The 12,953-nt window shown below is 48.8% G+C and overlaps 2 protein-coding genes across 2 annotated transcripts in view; both read left to right on the forward strand.

The window, feature by feature from the left end:
• Positions 1–1,246: 1,246 nt before the first annotated feature.
• On the forward strand, positions 1,247–2,263 carry P2RY14 (purinergic receptor P2Y14). Its single transcript, XM_005419181.2, has one exon. The coding sequence runs from the start codon at positions 1,250–1,252 to the stop codon at positions 2,261–2,263; it is 1,014 nt and encodes a 337-aa protein (XP_005419238.1). The 5' UTR covers positions 1,247–1,249.
• Positions 2,264–5,582: 3,319 nt separating this feature from the next.
• Positions 5,583–12,953, forward strand: part of GPR171 (G protein-coupled receptor 171) — a 7,995-nt gene continuing 624 nt past the window's right edge. Inside the window, exon 1 of the mRNA XM_014312306.2 lies at positions 5,583–6,561. Within this exon, the coding sequence (XP_014167781.1) occupies positions 5,583–6,561 (979 nt within the window). The remainder of the gene's footprint in view (positions 6,562–12,953) is intronic.

Here is a 12,953-nt window from a genome sequence, read left to right on the forward strand (position 1 = left end):
CCTCATAACCTCCCAGCTCTAACACACCTGTACATGTGGTAGTTTAACACTTACTCTCCGAACCATCTTTATCATTTAGAACCCCAGCCAAACAAAACCAAATGCCTTGATGACAAGGGAGGAGAGCTGCTGCTCTGTCAGGATAGTGAGCAGGACGAGGTTCAGTGCAGGCTTTGGGTGTGCTCAGGGTAACACACCCACCCCGTGCTCCAGAGCACACCTAAGCTGATCAGCCTTCACACCATCTGCAAGAGGTACAGACAACAACACACCAAAGGAGACCATCTTACCTATTTGAGAAAAAATGTCAATTTCTAGCTATTGCAAGGCTGTATTCAGGCTCCAACCTACTCCACAGAGACATCAGTTATTGACTCAGAATGGGGATAAAAGGAAATTTGCTATTTTCTAAAAGACAAGGTGGGTTTTTTCCCAGCTCCAAGGCACATATTTTCCAGTTGCCCAGGGTTTCACTTGCCAAATACAGCAGCATTATATTTACATCTATATTTGTTCTGCCCTCCCCACAGAGGATAATCCACCCCCACAAACATTCTGGCAAAGAAAAGCAGACAGCAGATGTGATTTCTTCTTGGAGATTCTTTAAAATGTAAATCTGACTGACTTGAGAAGCCAGGTCAAACTCCCACATTTCAAACTAACACAGACACACTGCTGGGCTGCTGGAATTTTAAAGTGAGCTCTGCCAGCTGCACATGCAAGTTCCTTGCAAGGGAACACTGGGACATATTGCCATAGCTGGGTATCTCCAGCCTTGACTAACAGGAGTTTTTACAGAACATTTTGACCAGGAATATTCATATTCCTCATGTTTCATGCCAAATCAATGTTAAACATCCACATTTAATGTTTAAAAAACACATCTCATTAACCCTGAGTCACCAGATTGCCATGGGTCGGTCCCATCTCACAGCACGAGGGCTCATGCCTGCAGGAAAGGGGCAGCCCTGGGCTAGAAGGTAAGGGTTAAAGTCAAACAGAGAAGGAAATGCATCCTCTGTTCAAAGCAACAACATGGAACATCACCAGAAGGTGAGATGGCACTGCTCAGAGAACTCTCCACTCCCTGCTGGGGATGCCGAGCCGTGGAACGTGGTTGTTTCTGAGGGGCACACCGAGCTTGCTTGGAAGTGAGGGCAGGAAACTCAGAGTAATTAGCAGAAAGCCCAGCACACCCTGTCCTGCTCAGACACTCTTTTTCTGCTTCTAGGAATGAGGATACTGCAAGATGCTCAACTCCAGCACCAGCTCCTCGGGAAACAACTGCAGCCACAGCACGGTGATCACCACCACAGTCATCCCGCTGCTCTACTGCCTCATCTTTCTCGCAGGGCTCTCGCTCAACGCCCTGGCAGCCTGGGTCTTCCTCTACGTGTCCAGCACTAAGAGCTTCATTGTCTATCTCAAGAACATCGCTGTGGCTGACCTCCTGATGAGCCTGACGTTTCCCTTCAAAATCCTTGCTGACTCAGGAATTGCACCTGCCGAGCTCAGCCTGTTCGTGTGCAGGTACTCTGCAGTCGTGTTCTACATGAACATGTACATCGGGATCACCTTCTTTGGCTTCATAGGCTTTGATAGGTACTACAAAATCGTGAAGCCTTTGTTCACCTCCTTTGTTCACACAGTTAACTACAGCAAGGTGGTCTCTGTAATCATATGGCTGTTACTAATGATTATGTCATTTCCAAATATGATTTTAACTAATGAAATCACTAAGGACAATTACTCTACAAAATGTATAGGTCTTAAAAGCGAGCTTGGCAGACAGTGGCACAAAGCAACAACTTACATTTGCACAGGGATTTTCTGGATTGTTTTTTTCCTACTAATTGTATTTTACACCTCTATATCCAAAAAAATATACAGCTCTTACAAAAAATTCCGGAGGAGCTCAGACATGGCCAAGAGAAAAACCAGCCGGAACATATTCACCATCATGTTTGTGTTTGTCATTTGCTTTGTGCCCTACCACCTCTGCAGGACCCCATACACCTTGAGCCAGACCAGCTCCCAGTTCACCTGCCAGTCCCAAAAATCGCTGTTCTACGCCAAGGAGTTCACTCTGGTGCTGTCTGCAGCAAATGTCTGCCTTGACCCCATTATTTATTTTTTCCTCTGCCTCCCCTTTAGAGAAAAGCTGTATCAAAAACTGCACCTCAAGCTGAAAGCGTCAAGTGAGGTTGAAATTTCTAAATCCAGAAGATCAAATACGCTTCCGGAAAGCATAAACATAGTGTAGGTTTGTGTCTCCCCAGTAATGCACATTTCAGGAAGTTATTAATGAACACAAATGTCCCAAAGAAACAGAGCACATGGCAACCAGCACCAAGCAGGAGAGGGGCTCAGCAAAACACCAGGTGCTACTTCGCTGCCTACAGCCAGTATTGCCAATATATTCACCACTGCTGTTCCAGCTGATGTCCTGATTGCATCGGGGTGTGACACGACCCATCTGGATCTCAGAAACACAGAGAGCAGAGCCTGGAACTGCACATTCTGGAGCTCCAGGACCATCCAACAGACCCAAAGCCACTCCAATCTGCTTCTCTGGACTTGCATGAACAGAAACACGTCCACACCAAACTGCAGCAACTCCCTCAGTGCTCGTGCAGCAAGAGGCAAGAACATCACGGAGCCATCTGGGAACATTCAAGTACAGCTGTGTAAAAGCTCTGGTACATTTATCCAGAAAGAAAGGTTTGCTGGTTTTCCCGTGATTTTTACACAGCAGTAAAGCATTTCTGTCTGTACCAAGATAACAGCTGAAAGCCACCAACCTGCTCTATACAAATATAATCTCTGCTATAACTTTATTTTTCAGAGCAGCTTTCTTTTAATTGATTTTATTATTGTACAGGAAAAACATACCAGGGCCTAAAGTATCCACTAAAGCTTTCAGAGAGTGGCTCTGGAGCTGAATGTCTTCATTTTACTTAATAAAGAAGCTATAGGAACATAAATACCTTTCTGCCACTGCTTTTTGTTTTAGACCAAACAGATCTAAGGGTGGAAAATTTTTACAAATTCTGTGCTTTCCCAGCACATCAGGCTGGGGTCAGGCAGCCCAAGCCAGCTGCTCACACACTCAGGGAACTACTCACATTCCAAGATCTGCTCTCTTCCCGTACCACTTGTGCAGGAAGGGCAGACCATTACACAGTAAGGGTTCACTGAACCATCACTTTGTCTTTTTAGACCTGGAAAAGTTCCCTGATCTGTAAACTGACTCGGCAGAAAAGGGGAGACTGACAGAGACACACAGACAGAAACAACTGCCAGTGCTGCAGTTTGGGCTTAAAAAAACCCCTACAAGTATAGGAAATCAGCTTTGCATGAGCAGAACACTACAAAATGAGTCGATGTTTGCTCCCAGCTGGACACAGGATCATTCCAATTATTAAGCTTTGCAAACATTTTGACAAATATGGTCTGAACTTTCAGTTCATGACTAAACCTAGAACCAGACATTCTTCATCTGTTCCTCCACACAGCTCTGGTGCAGGGTTTGTAAATTCCTGTGGATTCTCAATTACAACCCGGGGCCACGAGCTGGAGTTTCAGTATTGCTGTCAGCACCTCACCCCCAGCACGGGTCAAAGCTTTTCTCATGGTTTCCCAAACCAACCAAACAAAAAATAAAGATTTCCCTGACTTCCCTAATTTGCCATGTTATTTTTAATAGTCCTTGGAAAATATCCAAGTATTTAGAATGTTCATTGCAATCAGCAGAACCCCTAGGTGGTTTCAGATCTGCCAGCTAAGGTGTAACTCTAAAACAAACACCGTGAGATCCCCAGAACCTTGAGGAACAACAACATTGCAAAGTCCTGATTTCAGGTGGATTTTAAATGTGAGATACACGTGGGGAAGGGGGGAAGCAGAGTTCCAGACTGACGAAAACAGAAGCAAAGGAACTGATGCCACACAGCTACAGCCCCCACAGGCCTCTCCCCCAGAACAGGAAAGAGAGGGCTCCGGGCTGTTCCGTGAGCATTTATTTCTTTCTGTCACTGCTCTTCTGGGTAATCCCCACGTGACTGAGCTGTTTGGACGCTGGGTTGAACTGCGTCAATCAGCCCCTCTGGAAGCCACAGCCCCGTGTGGGCCCGGCAGAGCAGCCTGGGCAGCAGGTCCCCCCGGGCGGGAGAGCAGCCCTCGGGCACATCAGAGCTCTGCACACCGTGCTCAGGACACCCCAGCCCACCAGCACAGGTAGGTGGCCTCAGCCTCTGTCCGTACAGCCTGTTTAGATCTCCATGGATGGACAGCCCAGCATCCAGCTGGGCTCCAGGGGTCAGGCTCAGCCTTGGGCCGGCCCTGGCTGTGGCACAGCCCTGGCACTGCTCACAGCCCCGGGGCCGCGGGCGCTGGGTGTCCCTGCCCATGGGGGACAGGACAAGCTGCGCTGCCCTGTGCCACGGAGCCTCAGCCCCGCCGCCAGCAGCACTGCTGCCCTCGCCCAGAGCCACTTCAGCCCCTTCTCAGCACAAGGGACGCCTGCACAGGGCCAGCTGCAAGGACCAGACTGCTTTCTCCAACATCTTAAACCACTGGAGTACCTGCAATCATCTTGCTTTACAAACTATGCAAATCTGGATACAGATCAAACATACAGATCAAATTAACAGATTAAATTACATGTGCAGTAGTTCTCTTATGCTGCATAAAATATTCTGTGCAATATATAGAAATAGAAGTGTTGCAGTCTGATGCTGCTCAAGGCATAAATGTGTTGGTTCCAAGAAATTCAAAGGAGCAGCCTTTCCCACAGCTGTTCTCTGTAGCAGGCTGACACAGTGCAGCAAACAAACAAAAACCCCTCAATCTTTGAGCGGTATTTAGTTAAATTAGGAACAAAATTTTCTACTTTCCTTTTCTACTGAAGCCTACAAAAAAAAGTGAGCAAAATTATCTATTATCTGCCTCTTTCAAAACATGCTTTTCCTAAAGGCTTCATAAAAACACAAGTTCTCTGTTCAAGCAGGAACGGAAAGCAGTTTGCAAACCTTAGGGCTGATGAGGACCATTTGCTCACCCATCTGATATATCTGTATATTGGTTGGACAGTGCATTCCCTCTGAACTCCCAATGCATTTTTACAGAAAGGGGATGCTACAAATACTGCTTTTTTTTCTAGGCATAGCTTCAATCGTTCAAAGGTTATGATGTTTTGTTATGATTGTTATTAACCAGATGCTTAAAGAGATTCAAACCTTTTTCTCTAGCATTCTGGCTGGAGGAGGGTGTTGAACCAAACACTGCCAGAAAAGCTGCTGGAGTGGAAATGCTGCTCAGAAGGCTCTGTGCTTTCAGAAACAAATCCTAATACACTGCTAATTCTTCCAGCATGAGAACAAAACTCTCCTGAATATTTGGGAAGCACCATGAAGAGAGAGAAATATTTCTTCCTAACTGTATTTTTTTTTAGAGTTAATCAAAATTCTAAGAGAATAGCTGCTGTTGCTGAGAAAAGGCTGATGGCATTGATGTCCTCTTGGTTCTTTTGTAGGTCTGTGATACCTCCCGTCGGCAAAACCAACTCACACAAGGAGTTTACAATGTCAACCAACATTTCTCAATGTCATCTCTACGAAGAAATGGAACCTTTTACCTATTTTTACTATTTGATTTTTCTTATGGGAATTATTGGAAGCTGTTTCGCACTGTGGGCATTCACACAGAAGGACCAGAAACAGAAGTGTATGAGCATCTACTTAATCAACCTCCTCACTGCAGATTTCCTGCTGACTTTGTCGCTGCCAGTGAAGATTATTGTTGACCTAGGAATTGCATCCTGGAATCTGAGAATATTCCACTGCCAAGTCACGGCCTGCTTCATCTACCTGAACATGTATCTATCAATCATATTTCTGGGATTCGTGAGCATGGATCGCTGCCTGCAGCTGATGCACAGCTCCAAGATGTACCGCATCCAGGAGCCAGGCTTTGCCAGGACCCTGTGCGCGGTGGTGTGGGCCATGGTTCTGCTCATCACCGTGCCCAACATGGCTATTCCCATCAAGCACATCGAGGAGCGACCGGGTGTGGGGTGCATCGACTTCAAAACCAAATTCGGGAGGGACTGGCACGTGTTCACCAACTTCATCTGCACAGCAATATTCCTAAATTCCTCGGCGGTGATTCTGATTTCCAACTGCCTGGTGGTGCGGCAGCTGCGCCGGCACGGGCGCGGGGAGCGCGGCGGGCGCGTGCAGCAGGCGCTGGCGCACGTCCTGCTGGTGACAGGTGCCTACCTGCTGTGCTTCGTGCCCTACCACGCCGTGCGCATCCCCTACACGCTGAGCCAGGGCAGCGCCAGCGCCGCCTGCCCCCTGCGACGGGCGCTCTTCAAGGCCAAGGAGGCCACCCTGCTCTTCGCCATCTCGAACCTCTGCCTCGACCCCGTGCTCTACTACCACCTGTCCAGAGCCTTCCGGCTGAAATTCACTGAGACCTTTGCAGCCCCCAAGGAGACAAAGGCGCTCACAGCCACGGAGACAGCGCAGCAGAGCCAAGGGCAGAGCTGCAGCCCTGCCTGTGAAACACCAGCCAAGCCAAGGGCAGAGCTGCCTGCAGAACAGCAGCAGAGCCAAGGGCAGAGCTGCAGCCCTGCCTGTGAAACACCAGCCAAGCCAAGGGCAGACCTGCCTGTGAAACAGCAGCAGAGCCAAGGGCAGCCCTGCAGCCCTGCCTGTGACGCACCAGCAGAGCCAAGGGCAGAGCTGCCTGTGGAACAGCAGCAGAGCAGAGCCCACCTGCAGCACTGGCAGCTGCTGGGGGACTGCAGCTATGGCAGCACTGCTGACAGCACTCCTGACAAGCCATGAGCCCAGGCAAGAGGAAAACACCACCAAGGAACACCTCTGGCTGTGTGACACAGCACCCTGAGCCCACACAGCCTCCAGGGATGCCTTCACCAACAGCTCAAAGAACAGTGCTGACCCACCAGGCATCAGCAACACATGAGAGTACACGTTCAGACTCAAATATACCTTGGAATTATTTATGGCAGACACCTGGACTCACCTTTACTAAGTTAAATACTATGCATTTACTATATTAAAGGACTTGGCGCTATCAAGTGAAAAAATTAGTAAACAGCAGTTCTTCAGCTGCAAAGCTGATTTGACAAGATTAACCAAAAGGCATTTTAGACAGCATTATTTACTCCAAAAAGGGATTTTAAACTGCACTGATTCAAAATTTTTGTATCAGCTTACACCAGACCTGCAGGCTTCATAAATAAATTTCTTCTTCTTGCCGTTCCACTGTCTCTCCCCGCTGCTGCCTGAATGAATACGAGAAAAGCTAACAGCATGTTATTGCAGATAATACAAGTGAATTGTAAAATGAAGATAAGAAGTGTAAGTATTTCTTTTCACCATAGTTTTTCATCCAGGACTTCAGATTCACCACATTTCTATACATAAATGCACACAATATCCCCAGCATCTACATCTGAGGCCACCACACGTGTGACTCTCCTACCTCTGCATAAAGTCCAGACTCACTCTAGAGTGACAGGCTTTTCCTATTAACTAGTTTGGTTAGTTCTAAGGTGTTCTATTTAATCATTTTGGCTTACTGATGGGAAAGCAACTTCCAGGACCACTGTGAATACAAAAGGAGAGTTCTCTGTCTGTGTAAATTACAGATGGAACACAGCCATGGCCCTGTGCTTCCCAGAGCTCCTGCAGCTCACAGCCCACTCACAGAGCAGCATCACCAGGGCCTCATGGTTTGGGGCTGCTGTGCAGGGCAGGACAGAGAAACCCCCTCACCCTCACAGCCCACAAGCCAACAGCCTGCAGCTCTGCAGGAGGAAAAGCCCAAGGAGCTGTGGTTTGGGGTTCCAGTGCACACATTTACTGTCACTTGCACACATTTGCTTTCTTTGCGGTGTTCTCCTACGAAATATAAGCTGGAAGCCAAAGAGAGAAAGTTTTCACATCCCCAGTTTTCATACTGCTGATACTCAAATCAAAATTTTACCTTATGATAAAGTTGCTTCACAAAACCAGTGAAGGATGATGTGCTTTGTGAGCAAGAGGAGCAGTGTACCCACAGAGCCTGCAGCCCACTCAGCACACAGGATTCACACTCATTCTTCCAGCCCTCCTCTCTCTGTTTCCAGGCTGTGACTTGCCTCACACTGACACATTACAGCAAACAAAACAAAACAAAACACCCCCAACCCCTAAAGATATTATCTGTCAGATAGGCAAGGCTGAAAAACTCCCCAAAGGCTCCATTTTATTTCTGACATTTTAAAGAAACACCATGTGTGTCTAGAAGCCTGCATTTACAGAGCAGTAACGGGATGTAATGTGCTTATATGCAGTCCTTTTTCCCTGTGTGCTCTGCTGATCTCACTTGTCCCTCCCAAGGCGGCCGCCGTCTCTGAAGACTTCAAAACACCAACCTGCAAACTAAAGAGATGTGATTTTCCTGCTTTCCCCAGGATCAATGGAAGCTGCAGAGAGCAGTGACCACCACAAGGGCTGGAGCCAAGCACAGCACCCTCAGCAAGGGAACACTTCCCTCAGAGTGGTTGGGAATTGCAGATCCAAGGGCGTGGAAGCTCCTGCTTCACGGGTGTCCCAGCTTCCCTCCTCAGAGAAACAGAACACAAGTTTGTGCTGAGCAAGGCTGCTGTGCACACACACAGCCAGGGCAGGGGGTGCAGGGAGGAGAGGAAATGCCTTTCTCTTGCCCAAAAAAAGGCAACATGATGGCATCACCACTGCTGTGGTGAGATGCAGCCAGCTGCCAACAGAACCAGGGATGCTGCAGGTTTCTGAAGACAATGCAGAACACCCAGAGACTCTGCTCTCCACTGATGCAGACTTTGGTTGGCACAGCCAGAGCCATTCCCACTGGGTTCTTGGAACTCAGGGCCCTGGCAGCAGCTGGGACAAGAGAAGCTGCAGGGTCTGACCATCAAATACATTATTTTGCTTTTGACGGGAAATAACAAATGTGGAGCCACACAAAGGCTTCCTGTGTCACAAAGGCTGTACCTCAGGGCTTCCTCCCTTCCAGCACCACATTTACTCACACACACTCAGAATGCATCAGCCTCTCAGAATGACCAGGCTTTGGGTTTGTCTGATCTGGGGTCTTGCCCTGCAGCTGCTCTGGCCTGGACAAGCACAGACCCTGTGCCAGAGGGGTCAAACTACTGCCCCAGAGAGCAGCAGCAAGGTCACAAGGAAAAGCAGGCTTGAAGCTGTGCGCTCCTCTCAAGGTCACTGTCAGTTATTCGAGTCACAGAATAAATTTTTTCATTCCAGAGAGATTCTGCACTTTAACTCCTTTAGATGAGCAGGAACGCAGTGTTGGATTTGCTCGAACAGTTAAGGATGAAAACACCCAGACAGGTAACTAAGCAATTAGAGCAACCAAAGCAATGCTAGCTGCATTATTAAAACTATTACAAGACTGCTCAGAACATGCTCCACTTTCTCAGTGCTTGGGGAAACAGACTGATTCTGCAGATATTATTTTGCTCATCTTGTCTCTCCCATCAGGCAGCCCAACACACTCATATTTGGGTCTCTCACAAATGTCATTACAAATGTTAAATTGAAGCTCTGTGACTCCAAGACCCGACAGAGCTCCTTTCCCACAGTGGGGTGGGGAGTTTTGTTTGCCTGTGTCATTTCCAGAAAAGTGATCTCAGAAAGACAAATATCAACTCTCTGCATTTGTCACAAGCCCCATTCCTGAGAACCACATTCAAAACAGGACTTTTTCACTCTAAAGTGAAAAACATCTCTTGGCATCATAAGAATTCAGATGGACTTCAAAGACAGCATCAGAAACAAGACTAAATACAAGTACAGAGCTCTAAGACTTAAAAGCAGAGACCTAAGTGCATAAATATCCATGAAGTTCCAGGATTCTACATAGTGATTTCAAGAAATTCAACATCAATCCTTAAAAACATCAATCACTCCCTTCTGTCACATCACATTCACTCCTGCACACTGGCTAGAGAATCCTGCTACCAAGCTGCATTACCAGGTATCCCCCCACTGCTAAGGGTATTCTAAGCTGAACTTAACCAGGATGTATTCTGCTACACAGGAGACTGACAAGTTCAGGTTTCACCAACCATTCTAAACATCTTAAAATGGATTAAAGAGGTGCAAAAGCCATTGATTCTCAGTTCCCTTCCATGGTAGTACCCGTGACAGACTATGAAGGATAATAAAATACATGTAGTTCAAGTGTTAGGTGAAATTTGAGTGTGTTTAAGCCCTAGGAAAATGGCAGGTGAACTCACAGAGGAGTTGTTACGGACATGAGAAAGTCACTACTGCATTCTCCAGATCACCCTTCTGAGGACTTTTTCTGCCCAAATCAACTCCTGCCCTCACAGGGACTCCTTGCCCAGCTGGGGCTGCAGGTGAGTCACACGTGTTCCAAGTCTGGACTGGCGTAATAAAATTTATTCCAACTGAAAATTGTACAGTAGCAAAACAGACTGTTTACTGGATTTACACCTTGACAATAATCACCACTGTGAGCATCATTCTGGAACTGTGCACAAGAGATGATTTGAGTCTAGGAAATGTCACATGGAAAATACTTGTGGCCAGAAGTAAGGTCAGTAGTTTTCTCTGCAATATCATCTAAAAAGAAAGTGAATTTGCTGCTTTATGACACAGAATAGGTTTCTAGATTTTGAGTCCTCCTACTCAGGCAAATCTGAGGAACACACACAATTCAAAGAGAACCAGGAATGAGAGGTTCCTTTCCTTGCTCAGTGCACATGGCCACGCTCACCAGGCAGCAACCCTGTCCCTGTATTCATTGTGAGGTTACATCTTTATGGGCCATCAGACCTTCCCACCAAAACAGTTCAACAGCTGCAATCATTATTTGAAACCTCATGAACAAGGAGCTGAGCCTCTGTCAGCTGCACCAAGTGCTGGGTTTGGGCTGCACACAGCCTGCATGGAAACCTGCCTCACCAGGGCCAGCTGGGACAGAAGCACGGAATCATCCCGGGTGGAAAAGGCTCCTAAGAGCATCACACCAAACCATCAGGACAGCACTGCCAAGCCCACCGCTAAAACACGTGTGATCCATGGTAAGGGCTCAAACTGAGATACTAAAACTGGAAAAGCAGACAGGAAATAGGTTCCAAACATGCTTCACTTGGGCTTACATCAAAACACAGGCAGCGGACAGCTGTCCTTCAAAGAACATTTTTAACAACAATAACAATGGCAGTAGGCAGATGTCCTAGCTGTGGACATGCTATTTACAAAACAAAAATCCTTACAGGCTGACGTGAGCTGCTGGCTGAAACCAGCGTACACAACCTCGTGACTTAGGGCCTCCTCTGCCAGGGAAAAGCAGAAGTTTATGAAGGGGAAGGAAACAGGAGACAAAAAGAAGACAAACAGCACCACGCGTGGTGACATCCCCGCAGCGCCGAGCGCGGGGAGCGCCCGACATCCAGCGGTCGTGGGGCGGCTGGGCAGCCCCGGCACCCTGCCCGGGGCTCCGGGACACCCTGCCCGGGGCTCCGGGACACCCTGCCCGGGGCTCCGGGACACCCTGCCCGGGGCTCCGGGACACCCTGCCCGGGGCTCCGGGACACCCTGCCCGGGGCTCCGGGACACCCTGCCCGGGGCTCCGGGACACCCTGCCCGGGGCTACGGGACCCTGCCTGGGGCTACGGGACACCCTGCGCGGGCTACGAGACACTCTGCCCAGGGCTCGGCAATGCCCTCCCCTCGTCCCCTGAGCCAGGGCAGGGCTGCCAGGTGCTCACCACAGCCTGCCCAGCAGGTGACACCCGAACCTACACTGGCGAGGTGGATGTGGGGGTTCCCTGACCATGGCAGGAGGATGGAACTGGACGATACTTAAGGTCCCTTCGAACCCAAACCGTTCTCTGGGGCTTTGGAAGTTCAAATGTCAAAATGCACAGGCACCATCCGTCCAGCACTCTGCACCTCCATAGTTAACTAGACTCAGTCTTTAAGCCCAGATGATATAAAATTCTTGAACCACCTGCAGAGTGTGTGCATACCAGCCAGTTGATGCGATTCAGAGAAAACCCAGGCCCCGTGTGTGCTGTGACACAGCGGTGCCGGCGCTCGCCCTGGCCGCACTCCTGGCCTGAGGAGCAAGGCAGGAGCCCGGCAGCAGCAGCAGGACGTGAGACGCAGGAGCCGTGCGTTCCTGAGCTCACGGTGGGCTGGGCCTTCTGTCGAGCTGCAAGAGAAAACCTATTTGTGTATATTTGAAACCTGAAGAGTTTGCTGAGCATGCCGCATGCTGCAGTGTACATAACAGACACACGGCCCCTGCCAGAGAACATCCTGACACGGAAAGCAAGTGCAAGCAAGTGCCCAAATGCAACTGCATACTGAAGTGGGGCCTCCTGGCTCGGCAGGGTGCTGTGTGGTACCTGGGCATTACCTTAAAAAACAGCAAAAAAGAAATACACCCAGATGGAAAAAAAAGAAAAACCAAATCTCAAAACCAAGTAAACAAAACAACAACGAAAATATACAAGAGAGCAGTTCAGCATTACTGGCTTTGGAGAAAAACCTGCAAAAATAAACCCTCTGGAAGCTTCCTTTATGGAGAGCGGATAACCAGATAGAGAAGCCAAGCTCATCTGAACCCCCAACTCATCCACTGCCCGGGGGCTGGGACGAGCAGAGCACTCATCAAATTACAGAGATCTGTCATCCTAAACCCTCGCTATCAAGTGACAGGGGATGCACTAAAACATCTGCAAGCTGTGCAAAAGGGCACAGGGAAGAAGAGCCTTTACAGCATCCTCCAGCCAGGGCCGGGGCCCCGGGGCTCCCGCTCGGGGCTGGCCGAGGCTCTGAGCGTCGGGGCTCCCGCACGGGGCTCCCGCACGGGGCTCTGAGCGCCGGGGCTCCCGCACGGGGCTC

Source organism: Geospiza fortis, unplaced genomic scaffold (genome assembly GCF_000277835.1).
Source record: "Geospiza fortis unplaced genomic scaffold, GeoFor_1.0 scaffold172, whole genome shotgun sequence".
NCBI classification, from domain to species: domain Eukaryota; kingdom Metazoa; phylum Chordata; class Aves; order Passeriformes; family Thraupidae; genus Geospiza; species Geospiza fortis.